Below are 19,345 nucleotides of genomic sequence, written 5' to 3' on the forward strand. Positions count from 1 at the left end.
AAGTATTAGGGTGTCTTATTATGCGTCCATGAGTCGTATACATGTTTATCTTGGTTGTGTTTTCGTAGATGTGTTAATAATCTTGAGATTCATGATGATATATGCAGTTCACAGTGTTGGGATCATGCGTGTTATGGTTGGGTCGGTTATGAGTTGATAGTCTTAGGGTTTAATGTGCTTGACGATCTTGATGTCCTTGTTGATAAAGTTATACAAAGATATCACACAACCTGCTATGGCTGAAAAAATGTGTCCATGTAATCGCAAAAAACATGTCAAGGAAACTTAGAAACCTGTTTTAGTAATGTATAAGTGAAAACAGCAAGCTGTTTGCTGTTTACACCCAACTTCAGTTGGCTGTAACCGAGTCGTAACATGTTGAAAACTGGAAAATCTTGAGTCTTTAATGTGATATTTTGAAATACGCTTCAAATGGCGCTGGAATCATGATTTTTGGCATTGTTTACTATTTTAAATAATTTATTTCGTTTCAGCAATTTAAGCTTCGTTTTCTGCAGATTTTACGCGATATGTTTTGGGACACAACTTGCTGCGTACTTAGAGTTAGACCATGAAATTTATACTGTAGATGCTCTTAAGTGTTCTGCAAACCTCCAACTGGAATTTCGTCAATCGGACTTACGATCGTTTACATTTGTTGTTTGGCTTGTTTACTTTCATGGGGCATGTCCCATGAAAGAACTAGTGTAGACCCTCTACACTACTTGTTTTGATTGGTTGTGAATATATAGAATCACTAGGGTAACCCCTTTACCAAAAAAAAAGTAATTTTAAATGAATTTTTCCGTGGACTGCAGTCAGAAAGTGACGAATCTGACTGCAGCCCGGTAAATGATTTTTATAAAATAATTGGTAATGAATTGAGTCCCGAGATTTTTACACAATGTGACGTGGACCTTTAGAATATTCTGTAAAATTTTGGGAATTTTGTTGTACACGAACTATTCCGGATAACACTCCGAAAACTGTCCGAAAATGCACTATATGGCTGAATTTCTATTGAAGCGTAATTTAAGTCTTTCGTGACACTTGTGTTGTCGCTAAACTATGTCATGATAAATGCATGCATGATATTGGTATTGTATGATAAAATGTGCTACGTGCTAGATACGAGTAGGATTCGTGTTTCCGCGTGAGCACACCCACTAACCCTTAAACGGTAATCATGTTAGGACGTGATTGACAGGTTCCACCTCACGTATTTCTTTCCATAACTTAATATGCCGAGCTAATCTAAGGTGAGTTCACACTTTCTATAAGGCATGGGATTCCCGGTGGTTTGGGAATGGGTTAGGGAATAACCTTGATAACCTGCGTATTCTCTTTAGGTAGAGTACGTACCTCCATCCTCCTTGGGAAGGATGACAACATTGAAACCTGCCTGTTCTCCTTGGGTAGAATACGTACCTCCATCCTCCTTGGGAAGGATGACAACATAAAACTTACTAGACAAAACTCTATCATGAAGTCCCTCATTTTTATATCGACTTAATCGCCGGGCCATTGGCGAATGGGTCATTAGTTAAATAGCGCTATTAGGTCTGACAAGCCTCACACCGTGTCGTAGAGGACGGGAGTGGACTAATGTACTTGGGCACTTAGTCAATGATGATAGACATTGGCGCAGGGCACATAAACATGACTCCAGTCAGTAGTCGATATGATAACGGGTCTAGTGGTTTACAACATGGGGTAGCCCCCACAGTATATGGTTTGGGAAACAAGGAACTAGGTAACTCATGGTTTTCAAAATAACTTATGGTTTTTGGAACAACACTAAAATGGACAACCAACTGTGAACTCGCTCAACATTATTGTTGACTCGTTGTTACATGCTTTGCAGGTCATTAGGTACTAAGCAGGAGCTTGCATGGGAGGAGTCGTTGTGGAGCATGGACCGTTGTGTGTTCATGATTAACTTATGAACTCTAAACTTGTCATTTGGTTTTGAACTTATTGCTTCCGCTGATAACTTAGACTTTGTTAAATTGTTTTGACACCAATTATATTGTTTGGTTTGGATTTTATTTACTTATTTAAATTGTTCAATATGATTGGTGGCTGGATCCTGGTCAGTCACGCTCCCTGTGGTGATATTCCGCTTGTGGATTTTGCGGGTGTGACAGAGCAGTTCTCGGATCTCTAGAGCGGTTTTTTGGTGTACTTACAGAACATTATGCTGGTGATTTCCCGTTATGGGTTTCTCCAGTTCAAGCTCGAATTCTACCGGTCACTGACATGCAGGTAATCAAGATCGACTCTTTGTTTAAAGTCTAAATTAGCATTTGAGGTTCAAGATTATAACATGGAGGTAAATGGTAATGTCGTGTTTTTTAGCTTGAATACTGCAAAGATTTAACTGAGAAGATGAAAGCGAGTGGAATACGTGTTGAGTTGTGCATAGGTGAGCGACTGCCGAAGCTCATTAGAAATGCTGAGAAGCAGAAGATACCGTTAATGACTGTTGTGGGACCCAAGGAGGTTGAGACAGAGAGTGTTACAATTAGATCTAGGTTCGGTGGGGAGCTGGGAACGATAAGCATTGATGATTTCATCATGAAGATCAAGGATGTTGTCGACAATCAAAATGGGTGTGATGGGGGTCGTATGGGGGATCTGGGTTTTCAAAAAAAGGTGAGGAGTGGGGAAGAAGAAGAAGGGTGGGATGGGGTGGGGGCCACTCAATTAATAATTTGTTAAAATAATACTTGTAATGACCATAGTACCTCTGAGGAAAATGACAAAATATCTGATTTAATTTGAAGAATTAGAGCTGATTCACTTTTGGACCAAAATGACAACAAAACTGAAACCACAGGGATTCAGATGTAAAAGATTTAAGATTTGGACTAAAGTGATAAAACCGCCCAAACCTCAAGAACGAAACGGGCAGTTTACTTTAAATAAAATAACAAGAAGAGTTAATTGCCAAAATCGCCCCTGAGGTTTGAGCACATTTGCCATTTTCGTCCAAAATGACACTTTTGTACCATTTTGCCCCCCCCCCCACGTTTGTAACTTTTTGCCATTTTCATCCAGACAACTAACTTAGTTTATTTTTTCTGTTAAGTTGAATGATATTTGGATGAAAATGACAACTATAAACCACAGGGACGAAAATGGCAAATATGCTCAAACTCTTTTTAATTTCTTTTATTTAGTTAATTTTGTCACATATATAATAAAAAAGATATACATGCAATTTTTATATGAAAAAAATAATAGTTTTCTCACATATTTTTTTTATAAATTTTCATCCAACCACTAACTAAGTTAATTTTTTTCTATTAAGGCGAAGGATGTTTTAAATTTTATAAATTAATAAAGAAATTAATTTCCAATTGTTTATATAGATCAATTTTATAAAAATAAATCTACTTAAACCTCTAATTTTTATAAAACTAAAATGCTTGTGACCTTATAGAAAAATGTCAAATAAACAAATATTATCATATGTACCAAGTTTTTAATTCATCTTCTACTCTTTTAAATTTGCTCCTAACGAAAAACAAAAGCCAGTGCCCCCATCAAACAACGTACCGTTACCAAACCTTAAAATTACCCACCAAATAGTAAGTATAATGCCATCTAATATTTTGTGATAAACACTTCTCACGACGAGCTATTTTCTTGTTAAACTCTCAAAAACAGAATCGAAATATTCATGTTACTTAGAGAAAGAAAACAAAGTTCTATTGAACAAAAGACAACATATAATAACCTTGATATAAAAAATTAATTATAAAATTTAAAACATCTTTCGCCTTAATAGAAAAAAATTAACTTAGTGGATGGATGAAAATTTATAAAAAAAATATGTGACAAAACTATTATTTTTTTCGTATAAAAATTGCATGTATATTCTTTTTAATTTATATATGTGACAAAATTAACTAAATAAAAGAAATTAAAAAGAGTTTGAGCATAGTTGCCATTTTCGTCCCTGTGGTTTATATTTGCTATTTTCATCCAAATATCCTTTAACTTAACAGAAAAAATAAACTAAGTTAGTGGTTTGGATGAAAATGTCAAAAAATTACAAACGTGGAGGGCAAAATGGTATAAAAGTGTCATTTTAGATGAAAATGACAAATGTGCCCAAACGAGGTGATTTTGGCAATTAACTCAAGTTTAACAAGAATTCAAAGTTTACATGCAGTCGTAAAGGTCAAAACCGTTAAAAAAAGAAAAAAAGAAAAAGAAAAAAAGCAAAAGATAGAAAAGGTTGGGGCATCCGATCTCCGTTTCCATACATCCCTCCCTTCAAATCCCTTCCTTCCTTCCTTCCAGCGCCAAGGGAACATCATCCATACATACTATGGAGATCGCTCCGGCTACACACCACGGTGTTAACGCACCGGAGATTGATATGCATGATGATGATGACGAAGAGGAGGATGTTTGCCGGATCTGCCGGAATCCTGGTGACGCCGATAATCCTCTCCGCTATCCTTGCGCTTGTAGCGGTAGTATTAAGTTTGTTCACCAGGACTGCCTTCTTCAGTGGCTTAATCACAGCAACGCTCGCAACTGTGAGGTCACCTTCGCTATTCTATTGCTTATTCTTCTTTCTTAAGAAATGAATTCATTCTTGTTTAGTTTAGGGTTTTTTGCTATCTCAAACATACACATTTTTAACTATTTTGAGTTAGCCTACTAATAGACTGATTAACTAAGGAGGATCTGTTTGTATTTGGAAGTGTTGTTGTTTGTGAATTCATTTTTGTATGTGGGCAGATAGTAATCAGCTGCCACTCACAAAATGGTGGTGGATTGACATTGACTTGAGAGAAAGTTTTTGTTATGTCTTCTTGTGGCAGTGAACCATAGCTTCTGCTGTGGTTGCTATTCATCGCTTAGTTGCAAAGTAATACGTAGGATTTAGTTAAAAATACTTATGCATCTGATTTAAGTCTTATCATTTGACCTGTCTAGGTTGCTCTTTATGTTTTCTTTTAATCTGTATTTAAATCATCCATAGGAATGTGCACGAGCTGAGCCGCTGGTGAGCTACTCGTGATTGGCTCACTAAAAGCTCGAATCAGTCCAAGCTTAAACAAGCTCGAGCCTAAATTGGAGCTCATTTAATAAACGAAATCAAGCCCAGGCTTCGTATACTGAGCTTGACTAGGCTCGCTAGCCGCAACGTGCTTCTGCTTGAGCTTGCTTACACCCCTAGATTCATACACGCTTTCTTTTTTGTTTTGTTGGTATGATGTTGCTATCCGTGTTCAAGGATTAGAGGCAAATGGAAATTTGACGTCCTTCCATAATAATAGTTTTTCTCTTTTTCCAACGGTTAAAATTTTGTTTGTAGTCCCACATAACTTGACAATATTTTGAATGAAAATTTGAAAAATACGTCATTATGGATCTCATGAAATGGAACATTGATATCTGGTTTCAAAACGGAGGGTGGTTCCTTTTTGGCTATTTGTGGCTGTAATCTCTTCCTATTATCTTGATTGCTTTCATAGAATCCACATGCACTCAACTCTATTCCATGGCTCTTTTGCTGCGTCAAATTCTATAATGTTGGATAAGGAGTAGAAAGACATACCTTAGCGGAAGTGACAACATCTGACTTCTGACCTGACTTTTGTGGTGCATATGCTACTGTTTATCAAACCTGCTTTACCTAGCAGGTTTTCTTTCATCTGTGTTTAAGTGGACATTAATTGGAGAAAGCAACTCAACTTTGCATGAATAACCAAAGTTCTTATAGAGCTCACTGTTTACAAACTCAAAATACTGACTCGGTATTCTTGTTTGATTGGCAAATGCTAGAATGCCCACTTCCAAAAATGTCTTTTTACTGCCAACTGAAACTGGAACTGTTTATGAGAACATATCTTTTCAGTGACAACTCTTGTTGGCAGCGTAGTTTGCAATAGTAGTTAGTTTGAGTTTTTATTTCATATATGCCATGGATGCGATAAGGAACCAGAATTCTTAAGTAAGAGATCATTTATTATGATGGCTTATATTAATTTAATTGTGCTATGTTTTGATAGCATTACAAACTTATAACTACAGTGCATTGTAGCCGTAAAGATGCTTATATGTGCCATTCAGTTGTTGCTTGTAATGAGACCTAACTATAGGGGTTGTAATTTGTATAAATACAATCTATCTTTTCTTAATACACTTGACGTACCTTTGGTGGACCCTGTTTGTGTTTTTAAGTTGGTTCTCTCAATATGCATTTCAGGTTTGCAAGCACCCGTTTTCATTCTCACCCGTGTATGCGGAGAATGCGCCTGCAAGGCTTCCTTTTCAAGAGTTTGTGGTTGGGATGGCAATGAAAGCATATCACGTGCTGCAGTTCTTTCTACGGCTTAGTTTTGTGCTTTCCGTTTGGCTTCTAATCATACCATTTATCACCTTCTGGATATGGCGTTTCTCATTTGTTAGGAATTATGGTGAAGCCCAGGGACTGTTCTTGAGTCATATCTCTACTACAGTTATTCTTACCGACTGTCTTCATGGGTTCTTGCTCTCTGCAAGTATAGTATTTATTTTCCTTGGGGCCACATCTTTGAGGGATTATTTTCGACATTTGAGAGAAATTGGTGGGCAGGAGGGTGAGGGAGAAGATGAAGGTGCTCGTGTTGCGAGAAGGCAACCACAACCTGCTCAAGCTAACAGAAATCTTGTCGGTGAAGATGCACAGGGGATTGCTGGGGCTGGTCAGATGATCAGAAGGAATGCGGAAAACGTTGCAGCTAGATGGGAGATGCAAGCAGCACGTCTGGAGGCACATGTTGAGCAGATGTTTGACGGTTTGGATGATGGGGATGCTGCAGAGGATGTTCCTTTCGATGAGCTAGTTGGCATGCAGGGCCCTGTTTTCCATTTAGTGGAAAATGCATTTACTGTTCTTGCAAGCAACATGATATTTCTTGGGGTTGTAATCCTCGTTCCTTTCCACCTAGGACGGTTCATACTCTATCATTTGTCATCAGCCACCACTCCTGTCTTATCAACTGGTGTTCTGCTTAGCGAGCAAGCACTTGCCTTGGCTAATATCACATTAAAGAATGCATTGACTGGGGTTACCAATTTCACATCTGATAACAATGTGCTTGGCCATGTTACAGAGGTGTTAAACGTGAATTCTAGCGGACTTGTCGAGTCATCAAACACAAACAATGTCACAGTTCCAGTTTCGTCAGATTTTTTGAAAAGTGTGGCCCTTGGGGCATCATGGCTGTCAGACGTTACAACTCTTGCTGTTGGCTATATATTCATTTTCTCGCTTGTCATGTTCTACTTTGGAGCTATTGCGGTAATTAGGTACGTCAAAGGAGAGCCTTTGACCATGGGAAGGTTATACAGTATTGTTTCTATAGCTGAGGCAATTCCTTCACTCTTGAGACAGTTTGTGGCCGCAATGAGACATTTAATGACTATGATAAAGGTTGCCTTCCTGTTAGTCATTGAGCTCGGGGTTTTCCCTCTCATGTGTGGATGGTGGTTAGATGTTTGCACTATAAGAATGTTTGGCAAGTCTATGACTCAAAGAGTTGAATTCTTTTCAGCATCTCCATTGGCCAGCTCATTGATTCATTGGGTTGTAGGGATTGTCTATATGTTACAAATATCAATATTTGTCAGCCTTTTGCGTGGGGTATAGCCTGCTAACCTTTCAATAAATCATGCTCGACAATTCAATTTCTTCTCCTGTTATTGCGATTTACTATGCATTTGTAGGTTTTGCGTAATGGAGTTCTTTATTTTCTGCGAGATCCAGCTGACCCCAATTACAATCCGTTTCGGGATCTGATTGATGATCCAGTGCACAAGCATGCTCGTAGGGTTCTGTTGTCAGTAACTGTTTATGGGAGCTTAATTGTAATGCTGGTATTTTTGCCGGTTAAGCTTGCGATGCGAACGGCTCCATCTGTTTTCCCTCTTGATATATCGTATGATGTTTCTTGGGCATCAAGTCATTAACTATTTTTTTTCCCAAGTTCTACTGCTTTTGGTATTTTAAATTTTTACGTTGAGTTGTATCTGTTTTTGCAGAGTATCTGATCCATTTACTGAGATCCCTGCTAACATGCTTCTGTTTCAAATTTGCATCCCGTTTGCTATTGAGCACTTCAAGTTAAGGGCAACAATCAAGTCACTTCTTCGCTACTGGTTTACTGCAGTTGGCTGGGCACTTGGTTTAACGGATTTCCTATTACCCAGCCCCGAAGATAATAATGAGCAAGAAAATGGGAACAGAGATCCTGTAAGGCAGGACAGGCTACTGGGTCAAGATAGAGCCGTGGTTGGATATTTGGCTCCTGAAGATCTAAACAGAGCCAGGCAGGCAGCAGCTGATGCTAATCTTGCAGAAGAAGCTGATGGCGATCAACAGTCTGATTCTGGGTAAGTTGTAGGACCAAGTATATATTTCAATTAGTCAAGCTTTAGATCAGACATATGATATCATTTTTTGTTATCTACTAGGAGGTATGGAGGATTTGTACTTTGTATTGTGTTGCTTTTGCTGGCGGCGTGGATGACTTTGCTCATCTTCAATTCCGCTATTATTGTGGTGCCTGTATTCCTTGGACGAGCGCTGTTTAACTCAGTTCCCCTTCTCCCAATAACACATGGCATAAAATGTAACGGTAAGAAAGTCAAACAGAAAGGCACGTTCTTGTGCAATCTACTAGAAGCTTATTTCATTTATTTTGCTTCATTGAAACTATCTCTATTTTACTGATGGTATAGTTGTATAGCTACAAAACATACTTAAAATGACCATGTTCTGTGGTTTTGGAAAGATCTTTTTCCTTTTCTGCATTAATGGTAGTGATGATACCATCCATCCTATTACTTATGAATGGCTCCATTACTTGATTTGGTATATATTAATCTCAAATGGGTCAAATCGATCAAATGGATCAAGTTTCCCTGAGTGTAATTGTAATGCGCACTAACTTTCTGAATTGCTTCATTCAAACATGTAGGTTGTTACTGTGATAATATTGTTTTGGTATAATTGTATTTATATGTAACTCGTTAGTTATGTACAAAAAATAATATAAAAGTGATAAAAGTGGTTGTGGGTCAACCAAAACCTGCTTTGACATGTTACCCAACCTTCCTGACCCACTGGGTTGCATGTTCTTTCTGATAAATAAACAACATTGTGAATTAAGGAAATTACAAGTGCTGAAAATGCATTACTATTTCTTGTAGACCTGTATGCATTCATTATCGGAAGTTATGTCATCTGGACCGCACTGGCTGGTGTAAGATATTCCGTTGATCAAATCAAAACACAGAGAGCTACAGTTTTATTCGGTCAAATCATGAAATGGTGTTCCATTGTTGCAAAAAGCTCTGTACTGTTGTCTATGTGGGTAAGGTCACATTTCCTTTTACCTCTTTCTCTTTACTAGGTTTCTTTCTATCTTGTTTAATATCATCGTTTTACAGATTTTCATCATCCCGGTGTTGATCGGCCTGCTGTTTGAGCTTCTGGTTATCGTACCAATGCGTGTGCCTGTAGATGAAAGCCCGGTTTTTCTTTTGTATCAGGATTGGGCTCTTGGGCTTATCTTCCTCAAGATATGGACTCAACTAGTGAGTTACTACCCTTTCATGTTCAACCCTATTAGTACATAAATATTACCCGTTGCTTGATCTGCTTTTCCAAACAGGTAATGATGGATCACTTGTTGCCTCTAGTGGACGACAGCTGGAGAGTGAAATTTGAGCGGGTGAGGGACCATGGTTTCTCGAGGCTGCAAGGCTTCTGGGTGTTACGAGAGATTGTGGTCCCTATCGTCATGAAGCTCCTAACAGCTTTGTGCATTCCTTACGTATTAGCTAGAGGCGTATTTCCAGTATTTGGGTACCCACTAGTAGTCAACTCAGCGGTCTACCGATTCGCTTGGCTAGGGTGCCTTGGTTTGAGCTTGCTATGCTTTTGTGTCAAGAGGTTCCATGTCTGGTTCACCAACCTCCACAACTCAATAAGAGATGACCGCTATTTGATTGGGCGGCGACTTCATAACTTTGGGGAAGATAAGCCGCAGACCCCTCAAGAGGTGGCGGGTCCCAGTGTTGAGACTTCGGGTTTTGCGGGTGATGCAGATATAGGGTTGAGGCACAGGCGCAATATACCAATCGAGGATTGAGAAGGTACCAGAAACTGGTAAGCAATCCATAATTTAACTTCAGTTGGTGTTTTTCCTTAGCTTTGTGAATATGGTTTGTGGTTAGGGAGTCAAAGGGTATAAAAATGCAAAACCTTAAATGTATTTTGTCAGGGTTTAGTGTATTGTGCAATCATGTCTATAGTCACACCACTGGGTGTTGACGAAAGTTTGTTGTTCGAGACCCGACTTGGTTGTGAGTTAGCTTGTTCGTTGTTTTTTTTCCTTTCTAACCGACATATAACAAACAATCGATAACGACTAGTTAAGCAAAACCAGTCAGAAAAGCACAATACGTAACTTATGGTATAACCTTTAGGCCATGATTAATTCGACTCCTAAAACAATTTAATTAATTAACCGAGTTTCTCTCAAACATCAACTCAACTCAACAAAAATGGAAACACAAGAAACAAACTTGCAGATATATTCTGGTGACCGTGTTTGTAGCGAGGGAGGGTCGAAAACTGCAGCTGCATTGCTGCGGGAGGAAGGGGACTTGTGCAATAAAAAACCATTGCGAACAAAGCAAGCAACTTGGATGTTTTGACCCAACCCTAGGGATGGCAATCAAACCCGAACCCGCTGGGTTAACCCGAAACCTGACACATTTGGGACGGGTTTGGGGTCGGTTAATCAGGTTTGGGACGGGTTTGGGAGTAGTTTTTATTTTTTTCGCGGGTTTGGGACGGGTTTGGGATTTAGTGATATACCCGTTTACCCGACCCAATTACCCGATAAAGTTTGTACCCGTTTACCCGATTGTATACCCGATATAATTTCTTTTATATTATTAAATATGTATATATATGATACATCCATTTTTTACACATATAGGTATTTTATTCCGTATAGATTGTAGTTATTTGATATAAATTTTTATAATGACAATACAAAATGTAACTGGTTAGTAGTTACCCGATAAATACCCAATGGGTTTTGAGATGAGTATACCCAACGAGTAATCTTTTTAAATAAACGGGCTTACCCGAAACCCGCAGGTATACCCGATACTCGATGGGTATTTACCCGCTAGAAATCCGACGGGTTTTGGGACGGGTTTGGGAAAAGCTTATCTCACCGGGTTTGGGTTTGGGATTACCTAAACCCGTCCCAAACCCAACCCATTGCCATCCAACCCTATAATTGACACATTTGTTGTAGGTTTTGGACACACCTGTACAGTTGATTAGACCTTTAAAAAGGGTCATTTTGTTTAACTACTACTAGTTATAGAGAACAAATTTCTCAATTTTATTGTATAATATCTTAAAATAATAGAGTATACAAAAGTTTAGGTTAAGGAGTTGCATGTTTGGGTTAAGATTGTAACAAGTTTGGAGTCTTAAATTTAACTAACTTCCATGCTAACTTTTGGTAGACATTGTAAGTCTAATATGGAGATTGATTAAAAAAGCAGGATTCATAGATAAGATGGAACCCCTTAAATCGTTGAGATGACTATTGTAAGAGATTGATGGGTAAACAAAGGTTGCTTCGATGGTAGCTTGGGTGTGACTACTATGTCAAATCTGGTGGTGATTGTGGTTCCTTCACAAGGAACGAGTGATCATGTGGGCAGATGTGGTCATTGTACTTGTCCATGCCTAGAGTTCAGTTGAAGAAAGAATAGGTGAACAATGGTGATGGGTCGTCAGAAAGTCACGAAACCCACAAAACCTTCGGGCTGGGACAATCGAAATATGAACATGGGGAGAGGGTCACTGGTGAGGGGATGTTGTAGTCGCCCAAGGATGTTGAAAACAGAGGGAGGGAGGGCTGGGGGAGGAGTACACGATGGAGATGAAAAGGACAAGATGGTCATTTCAACCCAACTTAACAAAAGATTTGACGTCCCAACATTGCTACAAATGGAACCAACATTGCTGCAGATGAAAATTCAATCCCAAACACAACTTTTTTATACTTCAAATTCAAAGGTGGCCTTGTGACCAAACCACATGGACTACATGTGTAACTAATTCCAAAAGTTATTTGAATTTGAAATATTATTGAAAACAGATACATACATCTAAATAAAAAGTTAACATACCACTGAGTTGTGGTCCAGTGACAACACAAAACCTTTTAATACACTTAAGTATGAGGTTTTGACTTTAAATCCCATAAGCTAAAAATTCGTCGGTAAAAAAAGTCAACATTGATGTTTTCTTTTTCGAGTCACAACAATAACTAACTTTAAAGTTACTTATGAAATTGCCAACCGTGTCATCTTGGCTATATAACTTGACATGAACAGTGATAAAAAAAGTTCATATTTTTAAGCATTTTTTTGGTATTGGTATTTTCATTTAACGATTCTCCTATATATGTATACGTTTTGTACTCAACTTATAATCATTAAAATTAGAAATCAAACAAAATAATCTTATGGCTACGTCATATTTTAATCAATGGTTGATATATAAGATTACTAGGTTATTTCCCGTGTGATACACAGGTGTTACACATAAAATTTAGATTGGACCTTTAGCAACCTCTTTCTAGTCAAAAACGTTTTTCTGGTGACCGAAGACTAATGGCGTTAGGTTTCTGCTAGTTAGGGTCCATTGGAGGCCAATATGTTAATAGTTTGGACTAAGAGTAATTATTTTTTAAGTTGGGACTCTTGGCGGCCAACGGCAAATAGTTTGAATTATTAAAACCCAATATTCCGGATTTCTCAAAAAGTTTGATGATAACATCTTGTTAGAATTTGTTAGTTTAGGTACCATATCGTATGTATGATAATACAACAACCTTTTTTTTTTTTTTTAATTTAGACCTCTCAATAACGTTGCTAGAATTATTGTCGTGGTACAAACTACAAGAAATAATTATATTCTTTTTTGAAAAATTAAAGTTAGAAAACACATTAATAATGTATACATGTATAAGGTAATATATATCATACCATGTGAAATGTTGATAATAAAGTTATTTCTTCATCACCTTAAAAATAGTTAGTCACATGTTGTATTTTGGTGATTTTATGTGTGTTAAGTTATATTTTAAAAATAAAACTTATGATAATAAAAAAAACTTATGATTTAATGTATGGCACTAGCAGTTTTTAGGAAAACAACGAATTTGAGCGTCTAATCTTTTTCACATTTCCTTGTATAATGAGAATGTAAAACAAGATATTGTATAATAATTCATACAACCACCAATCAGTGCGTTTCAGAGATTATTTTTTTATAAAACATTAATATTAATGTAATAATATAGAACATCGGTAAATATTTTATAACGAAGATTGATGGATACTAAATAACAAAAGCAATCAAGAGGAATAATATATATTAATAACTCAATTAAAAAGAATAATTCTAGATAAAAAGATACTAATCACATATAAACGACTTTATATATATTGATTCACATATGTAGGGTAATTTCATATATACCCTTAAAATGTTTGAAATATTATATATACCTAAGGTAAAATTGAAAATATTATATATTTCTTTATAAAATAGTTAAAATATCAAGTATACTTAATTCATTAAATAAAAATTAATAAATAACTAACCTATCGGTTTTCACAAAATTATCCAAATAGTAAATGGTTCGACTAACATATATCATACCAAATAACTATGTTATCTAATTATATGTGAAGTTTGATAGTATTTACAAGGATGACAAACAAATTAAAGGGATAAATCATTCTATACTTTCTATAAAAAAGGATAAAATCTGATATAAGAAAAACTGAGGTGGCAGTTATAGAGGCTGTCCAACAAAACTTTTCTTATGTCATTACTGCATCATAAACCTTAATATATAAAATCACTTTAATTTTCAAAGGTTTGGCCCACATCTATACTTTCAAAGGTCTGGCCATTATTGAAAATCCTAACCTCTGCCTACATACAAAAGGGCAACTGTTTATACACACTTCAAACTTCTGCCCATAACTTCTACCCATATTCAAAATTTAAAATCCTGGCTCTAAATTCAAAATTTAAACTACATATGAATCTGGCTCCCTATAAATAACATATATGAATTTGGCTCCACATTCAAATTTCAATTTAACTCTCTCACTCATATTTGCAATCATATCTCTCTCACTCAAATGCATAGCTCTCATGATTGAGCCGGTTAATCTCCGATTACAGTTCTTTGTTTGAACATTTGTTGATTCTGTTTACACATATCAATGTTCCAATATCATTGTTCCAACATCGTTGTTTCATTGAAACTCTGTTTCACACATCAACGTTTCACCTCAGCTTTTCTTAAGTCACTTGGTTTTCTCTTTTTATAGAAAGTATAGATAGATTGTTGCAACATCGTGAAAAGTTATATGTGTTACCTTCTTTGATGGGAAAGTTACATTTTAGGTTTGTGGCTTATTTTTATTAATGGTAGTTATACTAATTTTATTTGATGTGTGAAGAAACAAGTGTTGATAATGCTGATAGTTTTTATTAACAGTCACATTTTAGAGTATGTTAACATCCATATTGATAGTATTAAATTAAAAGCATATACATAGAAAGATATAAATGCATGAGAGCTATTACACACTACAGTTAATACTTGCAAGGATTTCATATACTCTCGCCTTTCTCCATGTGATTTCATTCTCTCTTTTGTTTTTCAGATCGGTTAGCATGTCGTAGATTTTCTAATCCTGTTTTAGTAGTTGTGTCAGAAACTCTTCTGCATTCTTCTAGAAATCTGATGGAGGAGAGTGGAGGATTTCATCAAGTAATGTTATGCTGTTCCAGGTTTTGTTGTAATTATTGTCTGTGACAACCCTCACAATTCCAGGTATCCGTACAATTAATTAATAATTAATTTATGCTTAATGACTGTGCTTGATTACAACTGTGATTAAACTGCTTTCTGTTTTCTGTTACATACATACATATGCATCACATTTTATATTGTCACTCTATTTATTACACACAAACATTAGTGACAAACTTGATGCACAAAGCACAGTTAGCACAGTGAGCGGATAACCTAGAAAACATGCTGATAATGCCAGCACCTAGACAGACAATGTTTTTGAGGCCAGTATGAGCCAGAGACAGAATACTACACTAGTAGGGAGTGTAGGGAGGTGAGGACCATAAAACTGCGTCACTAGGTGATAGTTATAGTGCCCGGAAGTGCATAAAACATACTTTAAGTGAAAAATTCTGCACTAAATAACCAAAATTCAGCATTTAGCAATATTAGTAAAGTGCAAAAACTTGGCAAAATAGTCCTAGATATTTTCCAAAGTGTTGGGAATTAAATGTGTCACTAAAAGTAATATAAAAGACACTTTGTGGATTAATTCAACAGTTTAACGGATCAACATCCAACCGAACAACCGGACTTTACCCGGAACATAAAAATATTGCCAAATGCATTGGTTTTACTTTTCTGAGCTAGTTAGGGTCCCCGAACACCCTAACACACTATGTAATTAACAACACAACTTAACACACTAACTTAACCCTTTAATTCTAACTAGTTAGTAACTAGATCATTGAAAACCAACCCCATACCCCCCTTGTTCGAACCGGTTACATGGGGACACACCCCCCATGAATTCTTTTCAATATTTTATTTAGAATGCTAGTGGTTAATGAAACATATTACATGTTGGATAATGGTGAACTTGGTTTATATAAGTAACCACAAGATCCTAAGCTTCTTACTTCACAACTCACCAAACTCACTCAACTCTCCTCTCTTTCTCTTGTGATCGGCCGAACCCACACCACCACCATACCACCATCTTCAAGCATTCCACACATACCCGAAGGTGCAAGAGGCCCTACAACTAAGCTTGGTGTGTTCGGAAGCTCAAGGACCGCTCTCGTTTTCTTTTATCCATCACTTTTACGCTTTGAAACTCCCCTAGCCTTGTGCTAGTAGTAAGTGCCTTAGATCTTCATCTTGTTCATATTTTTGGTGGTTAATAGTGAAAAGGATGATGAAATGTTAAGAACCCTAAAGAACGTAATCAAAGTCTTGAAGTATAAACTAACTAGAGATGAAAACTGGTTAAAGAAGTGATGAAATCATGTTGATCTTGTGTTGTTATGCTTATTGTATGTTGTTTGTTAGATAGAATGTTATGATTCATCACATAGACTTGCTAGATCATGTTTAAAGATATGAACTAGCAAGATGTGAAGGTTAAAAATGTTGTGGATGATGAAATCATCCACACATAAAAGGACTGATGTTGGAGGTTTCTGCTTCGAATATGTGGCAAACGGTTCGACATAATGAAGCGGAAGTGGATTGGAGCAGGTTAGTTTGGTGTGCTAAATGTATTCCAAGGCATGCGTTTCTCATGTGGCTGATTATGAGGAAGAAATTGCTAACCCAAGACATTATTCTACAGTGGGATCTATCTCGCAGGAAGAATATGAATATGATGTGTTGCTTGCTTTGTTATGAAAATCATGATTCTCACAATCACTTATTTTTTGAGTGCAAGTACTCATCGAAAATATGGAGTACGGTTAGACAAAAAGTGGGTATGGTAGATGTTGATCCAAAGTGGGATGATGTGGTGGGATGGCTTATGATGCGTGTTAACTCTAAAGCGGCCGGTATGTATGTCAGCAGGATTTTAGTAGCGGCTACTGCTTATTTTATTTGGCAAGAAAGAAACACTAGATTATTCAAGAATCAGCTAAGACCTCCGGAGCAATTGTGTCAAGTAATATTGGATACGGTTCGGTATAAACTCATGGGAGTTCGGTTGAAGAGATCTGATAGAGTGGCAAGGCTGTTGCAGGATTGGGATATTCGTGATGATGGATTCGAAGGTGGCTGATTAGAGACTCAAATTAGAGATTTCTAGTTCTTTAGACTAGTGGTTGTTTTTTGGTTATCTTGTATTGTTTTTGCTTTTGCTGGTATACTTTCATGAGGCATGTCTCATGATTGAACTAGTGTAGGCTCTCTACACTACTTGTTTTATTTTGGTTGTGAATATATAAAATCACCGGGGTAACCCCTTTACCCAAAAAATCATCCACACATAAGCTATGAACTTGATTACATACATGTTTCTTGAAAAATGAAGATCAAAATGAGTTGTAAACTTGTAGATCTAAAGATCTATGAGTGGTTTTTCGAAAGAACCAAGTGAAAGATATGAGTTTTGTTAAAAAGTGGATCTTACATAAACTAATCATATTTTTAGTAAGTAAACAAGTGTATAAACACTTGTGTAACAAGAAAATTTCACAAAGAAGTATTCTTGGAAATCATGACTAGAAGTTGTAAATGTTCAAATCCTTTAAAAATAAAGTTTTTAAGAAACTAACCACATTTTTAAAGATAACAAGACTCACTAATCATGCTAGTAAGTTACTACTCGCTTTTATAAAAATTTCAAGTTCATAAGTTTATGATTTGTGCTTATTTTTGTCAAGATTGATGATTAGAAATTGTATATTGTTGGATGATGATTGATTGAATGATTTTACAAAAGATAATGATATGCTAGTAAGCATGGACGCCTCCATTTACAAAGGAAACTCTGGCGAAATTTTTCTAGAATTTCAACACTTAGAAATATTTTTCTAACACGAGTTTACAAATATATTTTTAACTTAGTTTTCAAAATAAGCTTCGCCATGATTTTTATTACAAAAATACTAAGTGTCGGAGGTTAATTTTCGTAAATAAAATTTGATAAATATATATGTTGAATATATATTTTATAATAAAACGCTTGTGTGATTGTTTGTTATTCTGTGCACTAGTTATATTATTTTTAGGGTAAAAATAATATAACTTGAAAATACCATGAAATTACGACTCCAAAATAATACCAACGCTCTCACAAAATAAATATTTAAGTTACACAAGTATTGTTGCTTTACGACACGCTAAAACATAACTTATGTATATTTCGGAAAATACTCTCATACGTATATTTTGATAAAGTATTATTTTGGAAAATGTATGAGGTAAAATATGATATTTTTGGGAAAAATATATATATTTTGGAATTAAAATGTTTTAGACAAGTGATTAAAATATATTTTCTAAGTGGGACTTAAAATATATTTTTCGGAATTATAAAGCGTACAAGTATAAATACCCTCATCCTTGGGAAGAAAATACACTTATATAATAATTAAGAAGTGTGAATACGAAATGGTTGCCTAACTATTTTTCCAAAAACGTTAAACCCTAAGCCAAGGCACGGCCATCCGTCTAATAGGCATTAGTACGTGTAGGTCGTCACGCAGCGGATCGAGTTTGAGATTGACGTTTCAGGATACGCACTTCTGTGAGTTCATGTCCCCCTTTTCTCTTTACTATTTTTAGTTTTATACTTCGCGGGTGAAATACATGCGACAATTAAACATTTATTTACATGGTATGGTTAGCGTAGGGAGGGTTTATACTACTAGATCATGTGAGGGGTGGGTACAACACTTAAGGCCATTAATCCTCGTTCTTAGGACCGAGGGACACAAGAGTGATAGATCTATTTGGGTGTAGCGAGCCCACACCCGTGAGGTCGGGGCAGCCCATAGAGGTGACTGTGTCTTCCAGCCGAAGCTCGGTAACAAATTTGCTAGGTTTGAGTTTCCCTGTACTTTCTCACACATACCGGTGGCTTTGCAATCCATTGGTGATCTCTTTTTCCTTATTGCTACATACCACGGACTTTTATACATATTTTAAAGGTTTATACATACTCACTTTTACATGAACTCGCTCAACTTTTTGTTGATTTTTCAAACTACATGTATTTCAGGAAATTAGTGGATCTGTCAAGGTATGCAATCACGTCAAGCTGCGTAAGGAATAATGATGTCATCCGGGTTTAGGAAGTGTGACCCTTGCCTGGACGGGTTACAAGTCTTAAACCGTGTTTTTAATCAAGTCTTTTGTCGTATCGAATGAACATGTTTTTAATTATGTCATGGTTATATTTGGTTTTATGTGTCGACTTTTAAACAATGTTGTCGTGGTAACTTTTAAAACTTTATGAATGGATGAACATCATGTGTTTTATTTTCATATAGCATGGTTATGATAATTGCTATGGTATTAAGAAGTCACACCAAATAAACGCACGCTTCCGCAATAGCTAGGGTGTGACAGCTTGGTATCAGAGCATTGATCATAGCGAACTAGGATTCTTTCTCGAGTCTAGACTATGATCATTAGGCTCT

The 19,345-nt window shown here is 36.4% G+C and overlaps 1 protein-coding gene across 1 annotated transcript; it reads left to right on the forward strand.

Annotated features, from left to right (window-relative positions):
• The first annotated feature begins 4,251 nt into the window (after positions 1 to 4,251).
• On the forward strand, positions 4,252 to 10,406 carry LOC110877983 (probable E3 ubiquitin ligase SUD1). Its single transcript, XM_022126225.2, has 8 exons — positions 4,252 to 4,558; positions 6,233 to 7,651; positions 7,735 to 7,946; positions 8,050 to 8,400; positions 8,482 to 8,645; positions 9,220 to 9,383; positions 9,460 to 9,606; positions 9,684 to 10,406. Exons 1-8 carry the CDS (start codon positions 4,340 to 4,342, stop codon positions 10,161 to 10,163), a joined length of 3,156 nt encoding a protein of 1,051 aa, XP_021981917.1. The 5' UTR covers positions 4,252 to 4,339; the 3' UTR covers positions 10,164 to 10,406.
• Positions 10,407 to 19,345: the final 8,939 nt, after the last annotated feature.

Source organism: Helianthus annuus, chromosome 9, assembly GCF_002127325.2.
Source record: "Helianthus annuus cultivar XRQ/B chromosome 9, HanXRQr2.0-SUNRISE, whole genome shotgun sequence".
Classification (NCBI taxonomy): Eukaryota; Viridiplantae; Streptophyta; class Magnoliopsida; order Asterales; family Asteraceae; genus Helianthus; species Helianthus annuus.